This window comes from Microcaecilia unicolor, chromosome 2 (assembly GCF_901765095.1).
Source record: "Microcaecilia unicolor chromosome 2, aMicUni1.1, whole genome shotgun sequence".
NCBI lineage: Eukaryota > Metazoa > Chordata > Amphibia > Gymnophiona > Siphonopidae > Microcaecilia > Microcaecilia unicolor.
In genome coordinates this window covers 285,288,702-285,316,167 of record NC_044032.1, presented here as the reverse complement: position 1 = coordinate 285,316,167, position 27,466 = coordinate 285,288,702, and the positions used below count along the sequence as shown (strand labels likewise).

General features: G+C 42.6%; 1 protein-coding gene across 1 annotated transcript in view; it reads left to right on the top strand.

Moving 5' to 3' along the window:
* Nucleotides 1–27,466, top strand: part of CNTLN (centlein) — a 535,970-nt gene that overhangs the window by 74,694 nt on the left and 433,810 nt on the right. The window contains exon 4 of the mRNA XM_030194226.1: nt 211–295. Coding sequence (XP_030050086.1) covers nt 211–295 — 85 coding nt within the window. The remainder of the gene's footprint in view (nt 1–210; nt 296–27,466) is intronic.

Sequence of the window (27,466 nt, the reverse complement as noted above, 5' to 3'; positions counted from 1 at the left end):
TCTTTTAAAATAAAGTTGTCATAACTGTTTGCAGATGTAATTTGCTGTCACTTGCCATATGTTCTCCAATTAATTCTGCGGGGGCTGTCAGCCTTAGTTAATTTAATTTCATATTCTTTTAAATGACATTCATTATCAGGAAATGAAAATTTGACATGATTGCCTTCAAATTATGACTAATAAACTGTCAATATATTTTCTTGTTTCTAGAGAAAAACATAAGGCTGAAGCAAAAGATAGGAAAGTATTAGAAATTTTACAAGTCAAGGATGACAAACTTCAGGAACTGGAACAGGTCTGTATTCTTAGCTGAACACTTAATTATATATAAAAATGAGCCTCTGTTTCCATTTTTTTGCATTTCTATTTACCGTATTTTCGGACTATAAGACGCACTTTTTTCCCCCAAAATTTGGGAGGAAAATGGGGGGTGCGTCTTATAGTCCGAAGGTAGCGGTTTTTTTTACCTCCGTTCCGTATTTACAGGATTCCGTGTTCCCTGGTGGTCTAGTGACGTCGGGGCAGGAAAGAGCCCCCTCTTTCCTGCCCATCGCGCTGCTCTCCGTGCTTCTCAATGCTTTCCGACGGTCTCGGCGATATTCAAAATGGCCGCCGAGATTCTCGGCGGCCATTTTGAATCTCGCCGAGACCGTCGGAAAGCATTGAGAAGCACGGAGAGCAGCGCGATGGGCAGGAAAGAGGGGGCTCTTTCCTGCCCCGACGTCACTAGACCACCAGGGAACACGGAATCCTGTAAGTACGGGACGGAGGTCCAAAACCCGGACAAGACGCACCGGAGCACCTAGGTTTTAGAGGAGGGAAATAGGAAAATTTTTTTTCCTCTTTCCCTCCTCTAAAACCTAGGTGCGTCTTATGGTCCGGTGCGTCTTATAGTCCGAAAAATACGGTAAGTTATATAAGTACAGGTTTGATATCATTGCAGTTTAGGTATACAGTATGGGAGGTAGTTTTAGAACAGGGAGCCTAAACATTTTCCAAAAATGTGTCTATGAAGTTTTGTGAATTAGGCTTCTAGAACTATCCAGAGTAACACACAAATTTACCCTTGCTCCAAGGCAGGTGCATGTACTCTCTCTATATACATACATGTGTATTTTTTAACATATGCACATAACATTGCATCCCCATCAAGATGTTATCCTTGGGAGTGCCTGTGTGCTTAATTTTTTTGTGAATGTATACCCATGTGCAATTTTATAATACCATTTTCTGCATGTATGACATGATTTACTTGTGGAAAATGTTTAATGAAATTACCACCTACATGTGTTTTACACATGTCCTCAGAAAAGAGCTAACATATGTAGCGAAAAGTTGACTAGAATGGAAAATACTGATAAAACTAGGGATAAGAGGTATTCAAAAATGCTAAACATATCCAGGTCAAAACCCGCCACACTTTTAAATTGTCCACATATATTCAGTGCTACTATATACATATTGTCAGCAGTACAGAACGTATATATGGCCATCAAGGTATATCTAGAGCAGCAATATTCATCTTTTTTATGCCAGGAATTAATAGGAAAGGGATAGAAAATAAGACAATTATACAATGCCTCTGTATTGCTCCATGGTGCAACCTCACTTTGAGTGTTGTGTGCAGTTCTGGTTGCATATCTAAAAAAAAAATATATAGCAGAATTAGAAAAGGTTCAAAGAAGGGTGACCAAAATGATAAAGGGGTGAAACTCCTCCTATATGAGGAAAGGCTTAAGAGATTAGGGCTCTTCAACATGGAAAAGAGACAGCTGAGGGGGGATATGATAGAGGGCTACAAAATCCTAAGTGGTGTACAATGGGTAGACATGAATCGATTGTTTATTGTTTCGAAAAATACAAAGACCAGGGGACACTCAATGAAATTACATGGAAATACTTTTAAAACAAATAGGAGGAAATATTTTTTCACTCAAAGAATAGTCAAGCTCTGAAACTTGTTGCCGGAGGATATGGTAACAGCAGTTAGTGTACCTGAGTTTTAAAAAGGCTTGGACAAGTTCCTGGAGGAAAAGTCCATAGGATGCTATTGAGACAGACATGGGAAATCCACTGCTTGCCCTGGGATCGGTAGCATGGAATCTTGCTACTATTTGTGACCTCGATTGGCCATTGCTGGAAGCAGAATATTGGGCTAGATGGACCATTGGTCTAACCCAGTATGGCTATTATGTTCTTATATATAGCTATGTGGTTTAATTTTGGATGGCCTATTTGCTGGCCTAAATTAAACTACATAACTATATGGATAATGACTTACTATCACTACACAAATAGCGAAAAGAAGTACCAGGAACCTTCAAAATCAGGATAGTTACAAAACAGGACAGACCAATTTCCCAGTCCAAGTGGGCAATTGGTCTGTCCTGTGCACTCCTGTGGCAATGAAAAATGCACATACGGGTCCGCGAACAACAATTGTCCTACCTTCTTAAGGCTGTCGAGCTCGCAGTTAATGACCCCTGACGCAGGCACTGTGTACCGAAACATGGCCATTGTCGGGTCACTAAGGATAGAATTGATGTTCAAGTTACATGATTAAAGAAATTGTGTCCCAATTATGAAGGCTCCTGGTGCTTCTTTTCGCTATTTGGACTTTGTTCTGTACTTTGGACCCTCTCTGTGCTGTTTTGTAACTATCACTGCACAACATATGGTTGGGTGGAATGCCCTTGCTCCACCTTAACTAAATTTGGATAATTTCAGGGCTGTCTTAAGAATTTTCTGGGGGCACTACATGTATAGAGGGTAAAATCATCTAGGTTAGGAAGGCAAGTTGGCCTCTATTTGGGTCTATGGGTCCCTTTACTAAGCTGTGTTAAGCAACTGAAGTGAGTTTTATTGCATGTAAGACAGTGTGGGCCTGCACTAATGTCTCCTGTGTTAAAAAGACAGCCTTGGCAGTAAGAATCGCACATTAGCTGCCTAATGAGGGAATGGACAAGAGGTAGAATGGGTGAGCAGAGGTGTGACTGGCTTGCCAGCTGTCATGACTACAAATGACATCACTGAACTTATTGCCACCTCAAGATGAGGTGGTAAGTGCAGCTGCGCTATCAGCAGTCCGTTAGCATAGCTGCTGACAGATGAAGTTCTGTGATCAAATCCTTGACAGCAAGCCTCGCCTTCCTGACATCAACAAACCCCTCCTATCCACTTCCTGACCAGCAAATACCCCAGTTAGCTTTCCAACACAAGTCTTGCCCGTGATGTTAGGAACCCCCCCCCCCCCCACCAACCTCTCCCTGACATAAACAAATCTCCCATTTGGCTTTCTGACAGCAAGCCCCATTCCCAATATCAAAACTCTGCCCATCCAGACCTTTCTTCTTCTCCCGCAGGACCTACCTGGGAGCTTCAGTGGTAGTTCAAGGGGTCCCAGGCAGCAACAGTCACTTTCTCCTGCCATCCAGGTCAGAACTATCATTATATGGAAAGATTCCCCCCTATCAATTGTACAGTGAGACTAACCACTAGGGGTCAACTGTGCCATTTTGGATGAAGTTGCTGACCCGGATGGTAGCAGAAAGTTGACCACTGCTGCCTGGGACCCCCTGAGGTCAGGCCAGTGTGTAGGCACATTTAGGTCAGAAAATTACCCTAACTATTGGTTATAGGCTATCTCATTTATCTAGAGGATGATTTGTGTCTGAGACTCTTTGTAACACTGGTAGTAAGGTTTAGACAGGGACCACATTCTGGGAATTTATTGGTAATATAAAAATATATGAATATTGGTATGGCAAGGCAATTCTTAGCAACAGTGAGGTGCGGTAACAATAGCAGTACAACTAATATTTATTCCTGATACAACCTTTGTATTCCCTAACAGACAAACAGTTACTTAATGAACCAAATGCCAAAGGTCCTGAATCACTCTTGGAACTTAGCAGTGCTTTCTATCTAACCCTGGACTATAGGAAGGAAACCATGGTCCTCACCCGAGTTGTGGGATGCAGGGGTGGCAGGTCTCATCTTTCCCTCTTAGACTCTGAGCTGATATTTCTTGTATCATCCAGGGCCAGCTCCACAAGGTCATGTAGATAGGATGCCCAGCTCCACAGCATCTTGGTTTGTGTTCTCAGTGGAAGGCTGACTCAGCATTGATTCTGGAATACTGAGTGTATGCCATTTTTTCTCATGAACTTAGATGTATGTGTCTGGGATGCTACATAGTACTGGTTGTTTACTCAGCATAGCTAAAACTTGTAGTTCTGGTAAAGTGCATTTCTGAGCACTGAGTGCTCAGGCACTCAGAGTGACCAGATGAAGTACATCTTGGATGACAGAGTAGCACTCATCAGAGAAGAGTGTCTAAGAGTCTAATGGTTTTCAGCTAAAAAATGTCTCTGGCCTCACATCGATGTGTCATAGCCACCAAACTCTCCAGCAAGAGTCCGTGATTATTTGCCAGACATTGTATTACACATAAAACAATTCTGTGTTTGGATGATGGGAGAAGTTGGGCACATGAATTTCCTTGGGACAAATCAAGTACAGGTGTCCATGTGAAAAAGGTTATGAGCAATGGCTGAAGTGCTGATGGACAAAACACAGGCCAGAAAGGAATACCAGACTGGTTTAGGCCAGTGTGCATATAGTGTTGCTAACCAATTACATAAGCCTCAAATATCTTGCCCCAGGTCTCATGATCAACAAAGAACAATGAGCAAAGGCCAATTAATTGTCTCTAGCACAACAAAGTGTCCTTGGCAAAGATCATTATACAGTGTATTAGGAATCCATGACAGGATGGTTATGATGCAGTCAAAGTTTGGTTCCTAGGCTTCAGTGAGGCTAATGGAGGCCTTATGCATACAAATAGGTATGGCAGTATATATCATTACAGGTGGAGGTGGATAGGGGCTTAGGGGGGCAGGACTTTGATGCCGGGGGTGGGGCTTGCTGTTGGGGAGCCAATCGGCTGGGGCGGGTGTTGATATTGGAGAGAGGATTGGGAAAAGGTATGCTGAAGGAGGGAATGTACTGCCTTGACAGTTCTGTTTTATTTAGTTACTTGAACACACATGCTCTACAAAGTGATGTCACATCATTAAAATGTTGGAAATAAGTAGACCAAAGATCACTTCCTGCAGCACACTACAGGTAATGCTCTTATCCACAGAGTGAACTCCATTTACCACTACCCATTTGTCCGTCCCCCCCACCTCCATGCAACCGATTTCTGACCCAGTCAATCCCATTAGTGATAATAACTACTACTACTTATTTCTGTAGCGCTACTAGACAAACGCAGCGCTGTACACTTGAACATAAAGAGACATTCCCTGCTTGAGAGAGCTTACAATCTAATTAGGACAGACAAACAGGATAAATAAGGGATATTACGAAGGTGGGAATGATAAAACATGGGTACTGAACAAGTGAATAGGGGCTAGGAGTTAGCAGCATCAAAAAGGTGGGATTTCAGCCTATATTTGAAGACAGCCAGAGATGGAGCTTGATGTACTGGCTCAGGAAGTCTATATGGTGCAGTAAGATAAAAGGAACGGAGTCTGGAGATAGCAGTGGAGGAGAAGGGTACAGGTAAGAGAAATTTATCCAATGAACAGAGTTCCTGGGGAAGAGTTTAGGGAGTGATAAGAATGGAGAGGTACTGAGGAGCTGCAGAGTGAATGCACTTGGAAGTCAATAAGAGGAGTTTGAACTGTATGTGGAAATGGATAGGGAGCCAATGGAGTGACTTGAGGAGAGGACTAATGTGAACATAGTGACACTGGCAGAATATAAATTGTGTAGCAAAACTTTAAACAGATTGAAGGGGAGAGAGATGGCTACCTGTGAGAAGCAAGTTGCGATAGTCTAAGCCAGAGGTGATAATAGTGTTGATAAGGGTTTTTGGTAGTGTGCCCAGAAAGGAAAAGACAAATTTTGGTGATATTATAGAGAAAAAAATGGAGTCAGAGATGACCCCAAGGTTACGAGACAGGGAGAATGAGTGTTATCCACAGAAATAGAGAATGGGGGAAGAGGAGAGGTTGGGTTAGGGGGAAAGATAAGAAGCTCAGTCTTGGCCATGTTCAGAGACACACAAAAACCAAAAGGGGTTCACACTTTCCACAAAAGTACAGCAGCACAAGAAGAGTGGAAAGAAACCAACTTCAAGTTTTGATTTGGGAGCATCTTACTCTTGCATTTGGACTGATCTCTTGAAGTTGGTTTCTTTCCACTCTTCTTGTGCTGCATGTTCAGAGACATCCAGGCAGCAATGTCAGACAGGCAGGCTGATACTTAGGCCTGGATTCTTGCTGAAATTTCTGGTGTGGAGAGGTAGATCTGGGAGTCATCAGCATAAAGGTGATACTGAATACCATGGGATGAGATCAGAGCACCAAGGGAAGAAGTATAGATGGAGAAAAGAAGAGGTCCCAAGACAGAGCCCTGAGGTACACCAACTGATAGTGGGATAGAAGTGGAGGAGGATCACTAGAGTGTATACTAAAAGTGCAATGGAAAAAATAAGAAGAAAACTAGGAAAAACAGAACCATGAAATCTAAGTGAGGACAGCTTATTAAGGAGTAGGTGGTGATCAATGGTATCAAAAGCAGCAGATAGATCGAGAAGGATGAGAATAGAATAGAGACCTTTGGATCTGGCCAGGAACAGGTCATTGGAGACTTTAGCAAGGGCTGTTTCAGTTGATTGAAGAGGGCGAAAGCCAGATTGACGTGGATCAAGAATAGCTTGAGATGAAAGAAAGTCGGCGGTGAACAGCACGTTCAAGTATCTTGGATAGGAAAGGGAGGAGGGAGATGGAAGGACAGGTAGGATCCAATGATTGCTTTTTGAGGAGTGGTGTAACTATGGCATGTTTGAAGGCATCAGGAACAGTCACAGTGGAAAGTGAAAGATTGAGCATATGACAGATAGAAGGGATGACAGTAGAAGAGATAGTGCTAAGTAGATGGGTGGGAATAGGATCAGAGGAACAGGTAGTAAGGTTTGAGGAGAAAAGAAAATATTCAGTTTCCTCTTCAGTGATTTCAGAAAAGGAAGCAGGTGTTGAAGGAGGGTTGAGAGAATGGACTGAGGGAAGGAGAGGTGGAGGTGACTTGGTTGAGAATTCAAGCTTAATCTTGTGAACCTTATCATGAAAGTACTCAGCCAGAGTCTGGGGAAAAAGTGAAGGGGGAGTTGGAGCTGAAGGCACTTTGAGAAGAGAACTGAGTGTGGCACAGAGATGTTGAGGATTTGAGCCAAGAGAGTTTGTCAAATGGATGTAGTAGGTTTTTTGGATATCCACATTGAATATGCATGAAATAGATTTGCATGCATTGTAGATTAAGGTTCAGTAGTTCAAGGTTGAATCTGTTCGATTAACTGTCTAGGGCTGTGTCATCAAAGCATTTTACATATAACAAAATTACAAGAATGAAAATAAATGCAATATAAATAGGAAAGTTTAGATAACCCTGCTATATCCCACAGGATCCTAAGGCTAAAGCAGTCCAGCCCATTTCTTAAAAATCCAGATATCCTGAAAATCTGACTGGTTGGGTATGCTCCAAGCACTGGGTTGAGAAGCACTGATCTAAGGCTCAGCCCAAAGGGAAGATGGTCAGTACTGGCAGAATTCCATGCTGCTACATTCCAGGTCGAGATGTGCTTCATCCAGCACTACTCACCATCTTCAGGTCCCTTCTACTGCCAAAATCTGTCATGCATTCCCCTTCAAAACTGCCACAAATAAATAGTGTACACAGGTACTTGCTTCTCTTTCCTGTGCATGTTGAACTTGGCTAGAAAAGCACACGCATAAACTTAAAAATGAAATTTATATGTATTTTTTTTATCACCTCTGAACATTTCTTCTTTGTGTGACTAAACGTGCATAACACATGTACTACTTAGGCACATTCAGGATGGGCAAATTCTGCATAACTCATTTATGCAATTAATATGCTGTTTTCTACAGAAATTACTTTGAAAATTGCTCTCCATGTTCTGCTGAGGAGAGGACTGGTAGTGCCAATGTATGTGAGTGCATGGTACTGATTTGTTGCCTTTTCTTTTTGTGCCCGGTCCTACTCAAAACATTCCTGGTGATGCAGGTGTAGGAACCTGGCCCTATTCGTCAGGTCCTCAGTTTGCAAAGAGGAGGGGGGGGGGGGGGGGGGGGAGATTTTAAGTCAGACTATTCATTTATAGAGGATGCTTCTGCCATATTGCTGATTCCAGCTTGGACTCAAGGAATGACAGAAGGCACTTCACTCCATTGCATGCATGCATGTATTCTCAACTCCTAGAAATGGCTCTTCGGGGTTCTCTGTGCCTATCTGGTTCTGGTAGCCAAGGCATGGGACTTTGACTTTGTAGTGGCAATCTACTCTGTGACATGTCACCCACTTGCACTTTCTTTTTCATCTCCTAGGTTTGACTCCTTCATGATGATGGGGGCAGAGGGTGTTGCAGTGTGGGATCAGGGTTCACAGTTTGGTCCCTACATGGAGCAGCTGCTGTGTGGCCCTGCTCTCAGTGCTTCAGCCTCCTCTATCACACCTGTGAGACTCCAGACCAGTGCAGTGTTTCATATTTTTGTTTGGTAGAAATATCTGTCTAAGGTTATGGCTAGTGGTCCAGGCTACCTGCCTGTTACTTGCATTTGGACCTTTTGATAACATGGAGACACTTTCAAACATATCTGACTGTTTAACGTGCACCTCTGGCCTACTTCACCATTTCCAGATCTGCCCCCCGTTTGCAATTAGCTCTCTGGGGTTAGCGGCCTGTACAGCTTTGCCAGGTCCTGTCTATTTTTTCAGTATCCTCCTTCTGATCAGGCACTGAGAACAGTGTTTCTGTCCCAGGAAGAGCCTGGCCAGGAGCGGGACGTTATCAGCCACAAAATGGCTTTCCTGCTTTTAGCAGCAATTTTGCTGATGTCAGCAATTATGGCACGTAGAGTTACACACACATGAGGAGATCTGCATTTGTGTATGTGTGTCCTACCTCAGATGGGTGCTTACTTTTGCTCCTGCATATGCGCATGTTCTGTAAAGTGCGCGCACCCCCTCACCCCGCATACACACTTTCTGGAATAGGCATGCATATCTGAGTGGAGCCATTTTCAAGAAAATCTTTATGAAATGCAGATTTTGCTGTGCAATTTGACCTTCCCTTAGTATAACAACTTCTTCACTTGACCCAGTGTCATGGAAGGCAGTAAGTCTCCTAAGCTGTACTGTCACTATATATAACTGCTATATACATTCTATGGGTGTAAAATGTTTTGTTTTTCTTTTTAAATATATATAGCCCACTTTACAGAAAAAAAAGTTTGAAACTCCAAATAGAACAAAAAGAAAATCTAGAGGGCTCCAGAAAATGTTCTGTAATTCTATTGATGCTTTAACTACTTCCATTCAGAAAATGAACAAGGAAAATAAACTATTATCCTGAAGAAATTTATCAAGTTGCATTGGATCTAGAGAAACATATTGACTTCCTTGATGGTTAAACATTTATAGGAGAGCTGTAGATGGAAAAAAACCTATATGGCTAACACCTAGACTTTCTTCTGGAAAAATGACCTCCTTCAAATCTGAGTTACACATGATATAACCAGAAATGTCAGAAGTTTCTGCCCACAAAATAAAAGATCCTTGTCTTTAAAATAAGTTTATCCTGCTGTCTAAGGAAAGAAACCACAAGTGTAGCCCTCTTGTCATCCTGAGAAGCCTCTAAATACCTGGTAAGGTCAACGCCACCAGCATATACCAGATTGGACTTTCCTTCAGATTTATTTAGCAGGCAAACATTTTTAGAAGCATAACATTTGGATATCTCAGTCCCCTCTGAACCAAGGGAAAGGACTTCCTTGAAATATTTTCTAAACAAACATTCTGGAGAAAGCAAACATATTACAGGAAAATTCAACAGATTTTTTGCTTGAGCAGCATTTTCAGTGCCCCCCCCCCCCCCCCCCCACCATCACAATGCATTTCACATCTGCAGAAATATCAGGGAAAAGTGCCGAGCCTAGCTGTACACATTGCAACAGTAATAGTTTGTGACTGAGCATGGGGATTAGGCAAGCACATGCTTCAAATGAGTGCCTTAATGATTATAACTGGAGAGCTGCCAAGTTACCCAGTTTCAGGAAGGAGATTTTAAGCTAATTGTGGATTTTTAACAACCCTTTCCTGGTACATTATGGGTCCTGCAGCATGGATTTCATGGGTAGAATCAGGGACTACAAATAACACACTGAAATGGGATGCCAGTTCTAAAACAGGGCCGCCAAGAGACTGAACTGCTGCCAGGCCCGGGGCAGGGCTGCTGCCCCTCCACAATCGTCGTCCTCTGGTGCCCCCCCCCCCCCCCCCCCCGGATTGCTGCCGCAATTCAAATACCTTGGCTGGCGGGGATCCCGATTGCCTGCCCCTTAGGCTGCTTTTTCTCTCAGCGCATGCTCAGTTTCAAAACCGAGCATGTGCGCCTGAGAGGAAAAGCAGCCGCTCAGCAAGCAATGGGCAGAAGAGCAGCGCTGGAGGAAGACCTGCAGTGTCTGCTCCTCTGGATTCTCCCCAGCCTCCAAGGGGGGCCCGGCGCCGGAGTTTTCTCTCTCCTTCACCTGTCAGGATGCGATCACTTGGGTTACCAGCAGGAGAGAGAGAGACCCTAGCGCCGGGCCCAGGGAATTTTGCCCCCCCCCCCTCGGCGGCCCTGACAGGAATATCCAAAACTTCTCCCTCCCAGAACTGTTTAACTTGGTAGCTCTGGAACAGTGGAGTGAGAACAGGGAAGTTAGGCAATTCATTTTTACTTTTCATTGCCTCTGGTACAAACCAGAGGTAAGGATGTACAGCCCCAAAGAACACAATTTACCAGTGATCCATCTCAGGTATAAATTTACCAAGTTCTATGTGTAAAAAAGCTTCACAAATGGCAGAAACAAAAGAAAATGATTTATCTTTTTAGTACTTCTGATAAGATATAGACAGAGAGGAGACAGTATTAGTGCAATTTGCCCTGGTAACTGAAAGCTAGGTAAATTCTCCAGATTGAAAACTTCCCTTTACATAGTACATGCATGGATACATTTGTACCAATGGATTTCTCCACTGTAGCCCAAGTTTTCAAAAGGAAACTCTATTTATATGACACCGTCCCCACCAGAGACACAAACATACATATACGCATGCACCTCTTGCTCTTCAGTTAAACACTGAAGTGCACGTTTATGCACTCTTACTCTTCACTTTCATGGAAACTCTTATTCAGACACATTTACATATTCATACTTTCGCTTTTCAGATACATGTATGCAAGTAGTCTCAGGCACACAGATGCATATGCACACACACACTGTCACTTTTCAGATGTTTTCTTTCTGTCTGTCTGTCTCTCCTGAAGGTGTACTTCTGCTTGCTGTTCATGTGCTCATTCAGGGCCCGATGCACAAAGCATACCAGGCCAGCAACGTGTTTTTTAGACTGATTCCAGCCAGTTTAGCGAGCACGTTATTCAGTGGGAGTTGCAAAGAGGGGCTCTGTGGGGTTTTTACTGTGTGGGGCAGCAGACAACGGGAATCCTATGCTAATCTATTTAAATGAGCTGTTAAGCATTCAGGTGTGCATTCTGAGCGATGTACAGCTGTTTTCAAGTGATGCACAGAAGCAGCCCTTACCTTTTATCGTAAAATTTTTACGGGATGTCAGGAATAGTCGTTGCATGACTGGTGGAGCAGTCTGCTGTGTATTTCCAGACGAGGAAGACATGACTGGTTCTTGTGGTCTCTCATTTTGTGGTTCTCATTTTGATTTTCCCATCTCACCACAGTGAAAAAATCAATAATTTAAAAAATCCAAAGGTGCAGACTGCCTTAACATCCTACCCCCCTTCTCCCAAAAGAGCCAGGGGGCTTCATACTCCTCTTCCCCAGACAGGCATAATCTAGGATGTATGGAAGATCCTTGGTAGAGCAAGGGATATTTCCCTTCCACACCCTCACAGGACCTATTGCAAACAGCGCTTCACATGGATGCTGCTGCGCAAGGGGGTGGCAGTGGACAGCAGGGGAGATAGCTGTAGTGGCGAATGTCAATAACAAAAAGTTTGAAAACAACAACAACAAAAGCTACAGCTGGCTTTCATACATGCAGCTTGTATGCAGGCATGAAAACTGTGTATAGCACATGCTGAATGAGCATGCGCAGAGCAGCCACGCTTATCAATTGACTACCCTTCATACTATTCTGCCCCCTGCTGAGCTGCTCGCTGTTTTTACGAGCAGTTCATTTGCATCCATTTTTTTTGAGCATCACCTACTATTTCCACCTCGGTAGGGTGGATATAGCGTGCAGTGCTTTATGGGGACTTCTGTGCCAGGGGCGTAGCCAGACAACAGATTTTGGGTGGGCCTAGGCAAGAAGTGGGTGGGCACCAAGTGTTCTCTCCCCCGTCTCACCACCACCAAAAATATATCTCATTTGGCAGGAAAATGCTTCTTTCCACCATGGCAGTCTTAAGCAGGCATGCGCTGAAAACTGAGCATGCACTTGGAGAGTAGCGTTTTCGTTACCATCAGAGGGAAGTCTTCAACTGGCAGAGCTTGAGATCCCCACCAGCTACCACTAAATGTGTGCTACTGTTGTGTGGGCCTGAGCTCTAAGTGGGTGGGCCCCGGAACCACCCAGGCCCACCTGTGGCTACGCCAGTGTTCTGTGCATTGGCTCCCAAGTCAGTACTCCCCAATCAGCTCTGTCCACTGTTGTGTAAAGTTCGGCATTCTGGCATCTTTTTTTTTCTTGGGCTTCTCCCTGCGATCTCTCTCCCCCCCACCCCCCCAGGATTCTTACTGGTTCCACTGTTTCTCTCCAAGGTCTCTTGTAAGCCCAGTCTCCGCCCCAAGCACTTGTGGTACATCTCCTCCAATATTTGTATGCTTAACAGCTCATTTAAATAGATTAGCATAGGATTCCCGTTATCCGCTGCCTCACACGGTAAAAAGCCTACAGAGCTCCTCTTTGCAACTCTTATAGGTAAACACAAGAAATCCACCTCATTAGTATTTAACTTTCAAACATGAGACTAAAATAAAATGACCAAAGGCCAGAAAACAATTGCAACTACCCCTCTAAGTGTTTTTTTTTATGTGTGGACGTTGTTCAAAAATACATCCTGGAAACTCAGAGAAGATATATTTCACATATTGAAGGTGGAAGGAAGGCCAAGCGATTGCTGGTATAGTTAAAAAAATGGATTAGGGTTCAAATGAACATAATAGGAAACAGCATAAGGAATGCAAGTCAAATGCAAGGTGTTGATAAGAAAGGGAAAGAAAAACTTTGAAAAGCTTGACTCAGAGGCAAAAACACATAATAAAAACTTTTTATAGTACATTTGAAGCAAGAAGTTGGTAATAGAATCAGTCAAACCACTAGATGATCAAGGGACAAAAGGGGCCATAGTCGGAGGAACTGAAACAAATCTCTGTAAACCTAGAAGATGCAATAGGACAAACTGACAAACTAAAGAGTAGCAAATCATCTGGACAGGATGGTATACACCCCAGAGTACTGATAAAACTAAAACATGAAATGCAGATCTATTATTACTAATTTGTAACTTATTTCTAAAATCAAGCATTGTACCTCAAGATTGGAGGGTGGCTAACATAACATCAGTTTAAAAAAAGGGTTCCAGAGGTGACCCGGAAAATTAGACTGGTAAGTCTCACGGTGCTGGGCAAAATGGTAGAGAATGTTATAAAGAACATATACATAGGTCTGGATTAATGGGATAATGCCAACGTGATTTAGCCAAGGGAAATCCTGCCTCACCAATTTGCTACTTTTTTTGAACGGGTTAATAAATATGTGGATAAAGGTGAGCCAGCTGATATTGCATATTTGGATTTTCAGAAGGTATTTGAGAAAGTACCTCATAAATGACTCCTGAGGACATTAAAAAGCCATGGGATAGGAGACAGTGTCCTAATGTGGATTAAGAACTGCTTAAAAGAAAACAAAGAGTAGGGTTAAATGGTCAGTATTCTCAACAGAGAAAGTTAAATAGTGTTGTTTCCCAGAGATCTGTACTGGCACTGCTGCTTTTTAACATATTTATAAATGACCTGGAATAATGAGCAAGGTGATCAAGATTGCTTATTTACACAGTTATGCATAGTTGTTATGTTAAATCACAAGAGGATTGTGAGAAATTGCGAGAGGACCTCACAAGCCTGGGAGACTGAGAATTCAGATGACAGACAAACTTTAATGTGAACAAGTGCAAATTGATGCATGTAGGGAAGAGGATCCCCCCCCCCCCCCCAAAAAAAAAAAAAAAAACAACAAAAAAACTATAGTTACAGGAAAAGGATCTAGGTGTCATCATTGATAATAACATTTAAATCCTCTGCTTAGTATGCAGCAGTGGTTAAGAAAGCAAATAGAATGTTTGGAATTACTAGGAAAGGAATGGAGAATAAAGCAGAGAATATTACAAATGCGTTTGTATTGCTAAAGGGGCTAGGGCTGTTCAGTTTGAGGATTGATGGCTGAGGGCTATAAAATCATGAGTGGAACAGGTGGATGTGAAATGCCTGTTTACTCTTTCCAAAAGCACAAGGACTAGGGAGCAAGCATGCCATGAAGTTACTAAGTAGTACATGTAGAACAAATGGGAGAAAATAGTTGTTCACTTGTTAATTAAGCTGTGAAATTCATTGCCAGAGAATATGGAAAAAGCGGTTAGCATAGCAGGGTTTTAAAAAAGTTTGGACAAGTTGCTAAAAGAAAAGTCCATAAACCATTATTAAGGTGGACTTGGGAAAATATGCTGCTGCTTCTTCCTGGGCTAAGCAGCAAGGAATTTATTTTACTGTTTTGGGATTGCCAGATACTTGTGATCTGGCTATTGCTGGAAACAGGATACTGGCCTTGATGGAACTTTGGTTTCTCCCAGTACTGCAATATTTATGTAGTTATTGGTAGGATGGTACCACAGTCTCTACACTAGAAGAGGGGGAGATTGGAAAGCTATAGAGGGCTAAACTCTGAAAAATATCTCGATACTTTAGGCATCCTTCTGACTTTGAGACAGTTAATTTACAAAGCTGTAGAATCCTGAAAAAAATCTACATAGTTGAAAATCCTAGGCTCCTGAGCCACACCTGAAGCTTTTTGGTGCTCTTGGCTTTAGGGCCGGCGTTTGCTATGTGAGTAACAGGACTGTCTGTACGCCATGGCTTTAGATTTTTGCATTGACTCCTGATACAGGCCTATTAGGCTGAAACACAGCTCGTGTCAAGTTTCGGATGCTAGTAAATGTTTGATACTTTCCCATCATCTGGCTATTGTTTTCAGTCACCTTCCCTGTGTTTGTGTCTGTCTTGTTTGCTGTGAGGGTTTGTTCTGTTTTTATATTGACAGTCGTATTCAACGGCACTTAACTGGATACTGCCACTGAAAATGTCCGGTTGGCGCCCAATGCAAAGCCAGCTATTTTGGGGTGTTTGGGGGTAAAGTCAGCACTTGGCTGGCTAAATGCCAATATTCAGCACTTAATCGACCAAGGTAACCGCATAAACAGGATCACATAAGTCAGTGCTATATTTAAGTTGTATGCCTTTGCCAGTTAAGTGCTAAACGTAACACTTAACCCAGCTGGCTCCATATACCTGGAATTTGAACTCTGGAGCCTGGACATGACCCAGCATTGAATTTTCAGGGATAATCCTGGCGCCAGTCAGCAAAACGCTGTTTGCCACTGGCTGAATATTTGGCCTCTTGATTTTTAAGTGTGTTCTGTGCTGTCATTTGAAATTAGCTTGAAAATCTGTCCCTGATTAATTTTCCTTGTATGTGTAAGAAGTACCAGTATGTGTCAGAGAGATATAATGGGGAAGAACTATCACAGAGTAAATGTAATCATGTTGATAGTATTGACACTGATGATGTAGGTAAAGGAAAGGGATAGCCAGATGGAATACATTTGATAAAACTCTGGTTCTATTCAGAAGTTAATAATAAAGGGGTGCATATTTGATGCCCATATGGTGACAGCACAGACAGTTCTGTTAAAAAGACAGTGATATAAATCTTTGCATTCTATATCAGCGGTGTTGACTGGTTCATCAGTAGCTTTCTCAAGGAACATGTGCAGTTGGAGTTATGTGGAAACTGTCCAAACAACCATATTTTACTCTTTGGATTGTTCATTAATATTTTATTTCTTCTGTGACATTATTCAAAATGTTTTAGCAGAAATGAGCTCTTCAGAATCTAAGTCAGTTAAAGAAGAGATTTAGATTTCATAACTTATTTTAAATCTGTTTTTTCAAGTTTTTGATTAAGGAACCCTATCCTATATAATAAAACGCACCTCCAACGTTCTGAAGCCGAGAAAGTGAAGCCTTGAAACATTCCTGCAATATTCCGGAACTACGGCTTCAGAACGTTGGAGGTGCGTTTTATTATATAGGATGTGCTCGGTGCTTTTCTGTAGCACATGGGGGGAATTTAATATATGCTGATTAAAATGGAGTGGCTGAAGGGGGGCAGGGGAGAGAGGAGAATCGCTGGGTGGCTGGAGGGGGGGCAGGGGACACAGGAGAATCGCTGGGTGGCTGGAGGGAGGCAGGGGAGAGAGGAGATTCGCTAGGTGGCTGGAGGGGGGGGGGGCAAGGGAAAAAGGAGAATCGCTGGGTGCCTGGAGGGGTGCAGGGGACACAGGAGAATCGTTGGGTTGCTGGAGGGGGGGCAGGGGAGAGAGGACACAGGAGAATCGCTGGGTGGCTGGAGGGGGAGCAGGGGTCAGAGGAGATTCGCTGGGTGGCTGGAGGGGGGCAGGGGACAGAGGAGACTCGCTGGGTGGCTGGAGGGGGGCAGAGGAGAGAAGAGCATCGATGGGTGGCTGGAGGGGGGCAAGGGAAAAAGTAGAATTGCTGGGTGGCTGGAGGGGGGAGCAGGGGAGAGAGGAGAATCGCTGGGTGGTTGGAGGGGGGACAGAGGAGACACACTCGCACCTTCAGTCTCACGCTCTCTCTGTCACACACACACTCACACATTCACTCTCTCTCTCTCACACACAGTCAATCTCACACATACTCTCTCAAACATACACACTCCGAGGAAAACCTTGCTAGCACCCATTTCATTTGTGTCATAAATGGGCCTGTTTTACTAGTTATAATATATTGTAAAATTATATGGAATGGCAGCTATTTCACTCTGCTCTCCCCCATTGTATATGTGAAATTGCATGTAACCGTTTAGGGATGCTCACAGAAACCTGATGAGAAATACTGCATTAAAACTGTTCCTTTTCAGACATTAACAATGTACAGTACCTAATTCACGTTAAATGTAAGGCGCAGTTCCCACCCATTCTCTGCCCATTCTCCTCTCATTCTGTATTCATTTTTAATATAGCATCCATATTACCTGTCAGCATCTGTTAATTGTGGTGCTGACAACTAATGTTGCATAGTAAATACATTCTATAATGTAGTAGAATTCACCAGTTAGTTTTGCAAGTTTATTTTTATTGTTTGCAGAATAGTGCATCGTCTCATAGGTACAGATTTGCTCATACTCTGTTAACTGGACTCTGAAGTATGAAATAGAGCCATCTTTTTAAAATTACCAATTTTTCATGGGTAATGTTAATTATACACAGAACATCATTTATGTAGTCTAATAAGATATTTTAATCCAACAAAAGAAGACATTAGAATATCTTCCAAAACCTATACAGTCACTGGCCAGTATTCTGCCAGTTGTGGTGAGTGTTATTTTAAACACTTACTGTCACTAGCTAAGTTAGTCCTAGGTATTCATAGTCAGACCACGTGTGGGCAGTGGCATTGAATATCCAGGCCTGACTGTATAGGAGACAGTCACCGGTACTAATCCGGGTTCCGGCTGATATTCAGCTGGGCATCCGCATAAGGCACTGATGTGGGTCCATGCTGAATATCGGTCAGGATCTGCTTAAGGTCCTCCACCTCCTGATTCTGATTAACTTCTTCTGTCACCCCCCCCTCCCCAGAGGAGCATTAGTCCACCCAGTTCAAATTCCTCCTCCCTCTCTCCCCGTTCCCCAAGATCACAGCTCCCCCAGCTAGGATTCCCCCTACACCCACCCTCTTTAAGCCCCCTCTCTTGAGCCTACCTTTAAAATTCCTAGTGATCTAGGGGGAAAGGGGCAGGAGTGATCCCCACTCAATCCTGCCCATTGCAACTCCTGCATCAAAATAGCTGCTGCAACCTTGTAGTGGGATTCATTTTGATGCAGGAGCTGCAATGAGGGGCGGGGGGAAGGAAGGGAGGGAGGATAACAGTGCACTTTGAGGGGTGGATCAGAATCAGAGGGCACAGTACTTTTCAGGGGATCAAAAGGAGGGAGGGGAGATGGCAATAGACTTTTTTTTTTGGGGGGGGGGGGGGAGGAGGATGGGAGAGAAGATCACAGGACTTCAAGCCACAACCTGGAAGTTATCTGGGCACTAACTTATATTCAGTGCCAGTGTCCAGATAGCTAAATGGAATAGGGAGGATTGCTTTTTATGTGGTCCTATCTACCTGGTTAGCTATTCGGGCACACACTGAATATTGCCAATGCTCAGATAAATACCAGTACAGTGGATTACAAAATCAAAAGAAGGAACACCTACTTTACCCCTCTAGACAGACATAATCATAAACTAGATGACTACATACATACAGTGATGTGAAACAGTTCTCCCCCTCTCCTGATTTACTTTATTATTGTATCTATGTCACCCTGAATAGCTTTTGATCTTTAAACATAATATTAGACAAAATACATTTTTAAATTATTACTTCATTTATTTAAGGAACAAAATTATCCAACAAGAATATCTCTTTGAATTCTGGGGGAGCATTTCCTCCAGATGAAAATATTTTCTGATTTAAGTGCTCAAAGAATATCCTAGGGATAGGAAGGGGGAGCGCCATAAGTAGATACAACAACTTTGGTAACAACATCATCTTAACAGCCAAAACACGTCCCAACCAGGAAACATTTAACCCTTCCATTTCTCAAGATCCAACATCAGTTCCTGAACTTTAGGTGGGAAGTTAGCCTCATACAAGCCCTCCCAGGTGATTGTCTGATTGACCCTTAAGTATCCGATATGCTTCCAAGACTTATGGAAGGGAAACTGAGCTTGCAACCAGGCGACTTCAGAGGCAGGAGCTGTAACATTTAATATCTCAGATAGTCATGTTAACCTTGAAACCAGATACCCATCCAAAACCTAGCAAGAGACGAGTTGCCACCACTAGGGACTTCCTCAGTTCCATCAGGGCCAACAGAATGTCATCCACAAATAGCATTATTTTGTGTTCTATATTCCCTTTCCACTGCTCCTCCTAAAACCTGTGCTAAAGGTTAATTAGAGATAGCAAATATAAGTGGGAATAGTGGGCAGCCCTGATGAGTTCCACAATGTAGCATGAAAGGATGTGTGTAGGAGCCATTAATTTTTATGCAAGCCAAGAGTTTATAAAAGGTATATCCATTTCAAATAAAGACCTGATAGCCCTAAATGCTCCAATATAGTAGCATGAATGGCCAATGAAACCTGTCAAATGCATATTCAGCATTGACAGAGAGTAATACAGTGGGCATGGCAGTTAACCGAGCACACTGTGTTATGTGGAGGGCCCATTGAACATTGTCGAAAGTTTGTCTTCCAGCTATAAAGCCTGCCTGGTCTGTATGGATTAAGGCAGGCAATACCCGCTGCAGTTGGGTCAGAATACTTGGAGTCATCATTGACTCTGACTTATCATTTGTCCCCCAGTTCTCAGCAGTGGTTAAGCATTCCTTTTCAGACTTTGCACTATCTGCTCCTTCAGATCTCTTCTACATTCGCCAGCTGTTAACATTTTGGTACATTCACTGGTAATTAGTCAACTAGTAATTAGTACAAAGGACTTCGTGTTCGGAACCTTCGTCATTTACAACTAGTACAAAACACTGCTATCAAACTCATTATTGGCCGTAGAAAATTCATTCATGTCACCCCACTCTTAAAAGTTTCTCATTTGCTCCCCTTGACTCATTGTATAACCTTTAAATTGTTACTTCTGGTCTAAAAGACTCTCATCTTTGGTAAGCCTGCCTACTTATCCTGCTTTCTTACTCCCTACTGTCCCCCACACATTCTTTGATCAGCCTAGCAAACCAGCTTGTCGTCCCATCCTTTTGGGAAATCCGCTACGACATCACATGCCAGTCTATTTTTTCAGTTCAAGGCCCTGAACTTTGGAATAAATTACCGGTACATCTTCATCTCTCATCTTCCTAATCCAAATTTAAAATTGACTTTAAAACTTTATTCCATGATGCCTATGATTAAAGCTGACTAAACCCTTTTCTTGTGCCGTAGACTGGGCAGTGTCCTTGAAACCACTAAACCCCCTTCCGTCAGTGCTTTCCCTTCCCAGCTTTTCTATCTAGTTATTGTATTTCTCCCCCCATCCTCAGTTTGTTGTCAACACACTCTCTTCCCTACGTTATTTTATTGTAAGCCGCTCAGATAATATATAGTGAGCAGGGTATAAACATTTGTGAAACTTTTATAGTCCATACTTAAAAGGGAAATTGTCCTATATGAACTACAGAGTGAATGGTCTTTTCCTAGTTTCATGAGGTCAGTCATGGCCGCCAAGCGCCAGGAGTGAGGCAACTTCCCTTTCTCCCCAATGGACGCGAACACTCTAAGCAATAGGGGTGCTAACATAGTCCCAAATGTTTTATAAAATTTATTGGTGAACCCATTGGGCATAGTTGCTTTGCCTAAAGAGAGAGTGTTTATGGTCCATTGTATCTCCTCTAAGTCAATTGGCCTAGATAGAAGTTTCTCTTCTCCCTCCATCAGGCGGAGCAGGGTCACATCCTCCAAATAGGAACAAATGGCTTCCCTAGAAAGTTTGAATTCAGGGGTTGTACTCAATAGAGTAGTACTGAACAAAATGGGCTTATTTGGACGCTAGATCCTTGTGGACTGTCTCAGCCCCATCTGTGACTGAAGGGATGTAATTATGATAAGCTTGCTTTTTGAGCTAGCAAATGACTGATCTTGCTACCATGTTCATAATATTCTTGGCGAACCCTGTCCAGCACCACTACCAGTTTAACCAGCTGAGTGTCTCTAAGGTCTGAGTGCAGTGCCTTTAGGTGTTCCATTAATGGAGAGGACAGCTGCGCTCATTTATGCTGGGCTTCTAATTGAGTAATTTGTTGAATGTTTTTCAGCTGCCTGTTTGCAAAGTTATGATGTGTCCCCTCATTACAGCTTTAAGTCCCTCCCATAATATAAGCGGGTCTGTCCCCTCTAGGTCATTATGCTTATGTATTCTTGAATGTTTTTTCCCAGCTGGGCTACATTATTGGGGTCCATCAAGATGGTATCGTGTTCGAGTGGTTTGGTGAGAGTGAGGGGACAGTATTGCGTGATTGGACCAGCTGCGCATTTGAATAGTAATAGTGCGCAATAATGGGAAAAGAGGTGGAGTCCCTAACCATAAGTCTATTCTTGAGCAAGAGTTGTGGACCTATGAGCAGAATGTAAAGTCCCTCAGAGGAAATCTATTAGACTCCAGTGAGCCAGGAAGCATACCAATTTGTCATGCTCTGAGCGGGCATATGTAACCTATGATGTAGAGTTATCCCATTTTTAGGGTCTAAAGTTAGATTGAAATCACCACCTATCAAAAGATCCCCCTCAGCATGCTTTAAAAGTAGTTGAGTGATACCATCCAGGAAGACGCCCTGCTCCCCATTGGGAGCATTAACAAAAACTCAGCTCCCAATAAAATGTTATTAATAAGTAGCGACCACCATAATCCCTGCAAATTTTCTGCACCTGTCAAGTCAGCATCATTGAAAAAAAAAACAAACAATAAATACCCCCCTTGTTTTGTTCTGTAGAGAATTAGAGGCAAAATATATTGTCGAGTATTTGCTATGGGTACAAAGATATTCATTCTTTTGTAGTAAGTGCATCTCCTGGATGAGACCAATGTCAACTCGCAATCTTGTTAGCTCCTTAAAGGGAGCTGGTATTTTACAGGCGTTTTTAGGCCACGCATGTTAAAAGTTAAGACGTTAAGACTAGCCAACATTATAAAGAGTTCAAAACTTTTAAAGGTGTACAGCTCCACACCTGGTGGGCCAAGGGTCCCGATAACTCTTCCCACATTACCAGAGGGATGATTACTAAGAACTAGGCGCTCCTGGATTACCCCTTCCCCTTCTACCCCCCCAAATCTCAACCCATGTCGTACAGGTTGCACTCTCCGCACACCCAATGAGCAGTGTGTGCGCTCGAGGAAGTGTCGCATCCACTCCAAATCCCCACCATTAAATAAGCCGCCAACAACATTCAGGTTAAACTGTTAATCATAAAGAAAGTGTCAAATGTATGAAACCATTATTTCACCAAACAGGATGCAAAAGTGGCCCAAGCTCGACAAAAATTGTAATCCAAAGGCACCTACTCAGAATTCACGGAGACTCGGGGTGCAGCTTGGCATCCGATTGTTGACATTTCAATCTCTTCTCTTTATTTATATTTTTCCACTTTGGTTGTGATGGTAGCACTGTGATCAATCTGACTGAAGCGGTTTGGGCATTGGTAGTGCCGGCCCCTAGAAAACATGCTTGTGCTTTCTGAAGACTGTGAATTTGATGTAATTTGCCCTCCCTGTAAAACACCAGCACAAAAGGATATCTCCATTTGTATGTGATTCCTTTCTCACAGAGTTGCTGCCTTTTTAACATAGTAGAGGAGAGGCTCTGGTAGATCTTTATCTGGTAGGTGTCCCACACAAATTTATCAATTTCTCTCATTTTATGACGAAATGCATTCCTTTAGCTTGAAGTCACTGAAACAGGCAATAATGTCCCTTGGCCTGTTGTTCCGGGGAGCACCCAAGGCCCAATGTGCTCTAACAATCTGGGCGGTGGAAAGGTCCAGCTGGTCTTGCTGTGCAGATAAAAGCACTCTGGTCAGTGACTTCAGGTAGGTTGCAGCGCCTACTCCTGTTTTTGAGATCTTCGATTTTATCCAAGAGTTGCTGCTGCTGCACCTGATGATGATCTTGCAGGCATGTATCCAGACAACCCATCTCCTTTGCATGCTCTTCTAAATGGGATTTAGAGACCTTTATAGCCCAACTTGAATTGTAGGTCCTCAACCAGAGTGTGTAAGTCTGTGCGGACTGCCTTTGTATCCATTTTTATTTGCTGCATCCATTGCCTGAGTTCTCCGAGGGGGGAGCCTGTCTGCGATTCTCCCAGCTCTGCAGCCAAAGACACTTTGCACAAAAGGGCCTCTAGGGCCTACAAAGAGTTAGCGGTCTCCGCGATCTTAGCTTTGTCCTTGCAGGCAGCAGCTGGAGTCCTGGTATAGGCAAACTCAGCCAGAGATCAGAAGCCATTCAGTGTGATATATATGTAATAATAAGGAAAATTGTTAGAGGGCAAAACCTTTTTAATATCACTGTATAAAGCTTTTGAACACAGCTCTCAGGTAAACAGAAGAAACGTTTATATAATTTTCATCACTAACAAGAGCTGCAAATAAAAATCTGCAGAACAACAGTAACATCACCATCAAAACCAACAGTCAAAGGAAAGCTATAGTGATAATGGACAGAGAGAAGTACACAGAAGAGGGATATAGGACACTCTTAGATACTGTTATCTAAGCTGAGCGGGAATCCTCTGACTGCATTGCTGCCAGCGGGAGGTGGTGATTCAATATTGATTTTAATTCATTAGGGACAGACAGGTTCCCTGGAGTCCTGCGGAGCTTGTTTGTCCCTCACTGTTGAAAATGTGGTAGTGAAACAACACCTCCCACTGGCAGGACTAAGAGGAGGGGTGGGATTCTAGTTTAGCTTAGAGGGTGCAGTGCTGTTAGATACTATGTATTACTAGAAACTTAACTATAATGTTTAATATCTACCCCAAGCCACTAGGGGGTCCTTTTACCAAGCTGAGGGAAAAGTTGGCCTTAGCATGCCCTTATGGGTTTTTCCTGTGGACCATGTTTCCCTCAGCTGGAAAATAACCAATTTTCTATTTACTCAGTTAATGGCCATCTGCTAATATTGCCATTAGCGTGCGGCCATTAACAAATTAGCATGTAAGCACTTACTGTCACCCATTTTGTAGGCAGTAAGAGCTCACACGCTAATCCTGTGCTAATCAGTTGCACGCCGTAATATAGATACACTAACTGATTAGTGTAGAAACAATCACTGTCTGCCATCTGACACCCCCTCCACAGAAAAAATAAAATTCTTTTATTTGTGGTTTGCATATGCAAATGTCAGACTTACTGCAGGATGCCTCAACGTATCCTGTGGTAAGCCCTTTTATGCACTGTTAGGTGCACATTAGTTCCTAATGTAGTTTAGTAAAAGGACCCTAGCTGAGCTGATGGATACTTAGTTCTACATCTATGTGCATGATGTGCAGCTACCCATACCCATTGAACCAGACTTATCTAGAGCCCTGAATAAGTTGACTACCTGTTTAACAGCATTCAAGAATCTAATGTAATCTAATCTCAAGTTTTTGTTTACTGCTACTACTACTACTACTTAACATTTCTAAAGCGCTACTAGGGTTACGCAGCGCTGTACAATTTCACAAAGAGAGACAGTCCGTGCTCAAAGAGCTTACAATCTAATAGACACGTGAACGGTCGGACCGATAGGGGCAGTCAAAATAGGGGCAGTCTGGATTCACTGAATGGTAAGGGTTAGGTGCCGAATGCAGCATTGAAGAGGTGGGTTTTAAGCAAAGACTTGAAGATGGGCAGGGAGGGGGCTTGGCGTAAGGGCTCAGGTCCTGATCAGTTTACAATGAAGAAAGCCAAATACATTCATTGAGAAATTACAAAAATTAAATTGTACAGGAAGTCAATCAAATTAACATCATCTTGATTCAAATACTTCCTGAAAACAAACATGTTTAAGTTTTTCTTATATAAGAAATAGGTTGATTGGTGTTTAATATCTAAGGGCAAACTATTCCAGATGGACAGCTCATTTTTTTCAGGCTGTTTATAACACTCGCTTAGAGCATAAACCCTTAGTAGAGGGAAATGTCAATAAATTACAGTCACAAACCCAAAATATTCTGTTAGATTGTGGCACCCACAATCATGTTTACAAAAAATATTGATGCTGGCCAGATAGCATTTGAAATACTAAGCACCCCACCTTAAAAATGATCTGAGCTTGAAATGGATGCCTGTGGGCTCTTATCAACAAAAGTGTGGCTCTGTCAAATTTTTTCATTCTAAATGTCATTTTTAGTGTTTTACAATAAGTTTCTTTTGTGATTTAGGGAGGAAATTATCAACATGGGCTACTGTTAAGATGTTAAGAAATTCAATGCGAAGAAATGCAAAGTGATACACTTAGGGATTAGAAACCCACGAGAGACTTATGTGTTAGGCGGTGAGAGTCTGATAGGTACTGAGGGGGAGAGGGATCTTGGGGTGATAGTATCCGAGGATCTGAAGGCGACGTAACAGTGTGACAAGGCGGTGGCCATAGCGAGAAGGTTGCTAGACTATATAGAGAGAGGTGTGATCAGCAGAAGAAAGGAAGCGTTGATGCCCCTGTACAAGTCGTTGGTGAGGCCCCACCTGGAGTATTGTGTTCAGTTTTGGAGGCCGTACCTTTCGAAGGATGTTAAAAAAATGGAAGCGGTGCAAAGAAAAGCTACGAGAATGGTATAGGAATTGCATTCCAAGACGTATGAAGAGAGACTTGCTGACCTGAACATGTATACCCTGGAGGAAAGGAGGAACAGGGGTGATATGATACAGACGTTCAAATATTTGAAAGGTATTAATCCGCAAACAAATCTTTTCCAGAGATGGGAAGGCGGTAGAACAAGAGGACATGAAATGAGATTGAAGGGGAGCAGACTCAGGAAAGATGTCTGGAAGTATTTTTTCACAGAGAGGGTGATGGATGCTTGGAATGCCCTCCTGCGGGAGGTGGTGAAGATGAAAACGGTAACGGAATTCAAACATGCGTGGGATATACATAAAGGAATCCTGTGCAGAAGGAATGGATTCTCAGAAGCTTAGCCAAAATTGGGTGGCGGAGCAGGTGGGGGAAGAGGGGTTGGTGGTTGGGAGGTAAAGATAGTGGAGGGCAGACTTATACGGTCTGTGCCAGAGCCGGTGATGGGAGGCAGGACTGGTGGTTGGGAGGCGGGAAATCCTGCTGGGCAGACTTATATGGTCTGTGCCCTGAAAAGACAGGTACAAATCAAGGTAAGGCATACACATATGAATTTATCTTGTTGGGCAGACTGGATGGACCATGCAGGTCTTTTTCTGCCGTCATCTACTATGTTACTATGTTACCACAAGTCGGGTTATTTTAGCAAAGGTCCTATTTTATGCTATGAGACCTGGAGCTAAAATAACGTGACTTAACAGTAGCCAACATTGATAAGTTCCTCCTTTAATGGAAATTCCACAGTAAATTGAATTACAGTAATCTGTCTGGGAAGTATCAGCAACTGGACCAATATGGCAAAATGATTTTCATAAAAGTACAATCTTACTAACCTGAGCTAAATTTGAAATGAACTTTTCTAAGTGATTAGAATCCGCATAATGACTGCCAAGCATATGATTGTTTTCCATTCTTCATTGTGCAGTAGGTATGGTTGACCCTAAAACCACCAACCTAACCAAGAACAGTGCCTGTAATACCTATTTCACTTAGATTGGCCATTAACAGAGAATGATCAACTGTATTAAGTGCAATAACACTATCTGGGTACCATAACCTAAAACTCTTTTAACATCTGACTCTAAAGTAATTAGTAATGCTTCAGTATTGTGTAGACATCTAAACTCAAGTAGAAAACTGCGTGAAGAAAGGGCTAAAAATAACAACTTTGGCTGAACCCAAATAAAAAGTGAGCTCCTGTGGACCCCTAACACTGATGGGCAGATGCCTGACTTCAAAATCTCTTTTGGAAGACACAAATTTCCCATTAAAATTAAGAGTAAAGTGGTGCGGTAGCTGTGTTAGTCCACTTTTAAAGGTAATAAATAGAAATAAATAAAAACATAGAAAAGAAAATAAGATGATACCTTTTTTATTGGACTAACTTAATACATCTTTTGATTAGCTTTCGAAGCTAACCCTTCTTCTTCCGATCTGATCTATTCAATCCTAATAAACAAAGAAGGACCCAACACAGGAATAAACAACAACAAAAAAAGAACCCCTGAAAATTGACATTACCTCCAAAGTGGGTACAATCTCAGCTGGAAAACCTGATACCAACCCACTTCTCTGTAGTCTTTAGCTGAGAGGAGCAGATTAGTGACTTTCTTTGAAATCATGATATTATGTGTACTTTGAAGAGAATTAACAGACATCAATGATGTTCAGC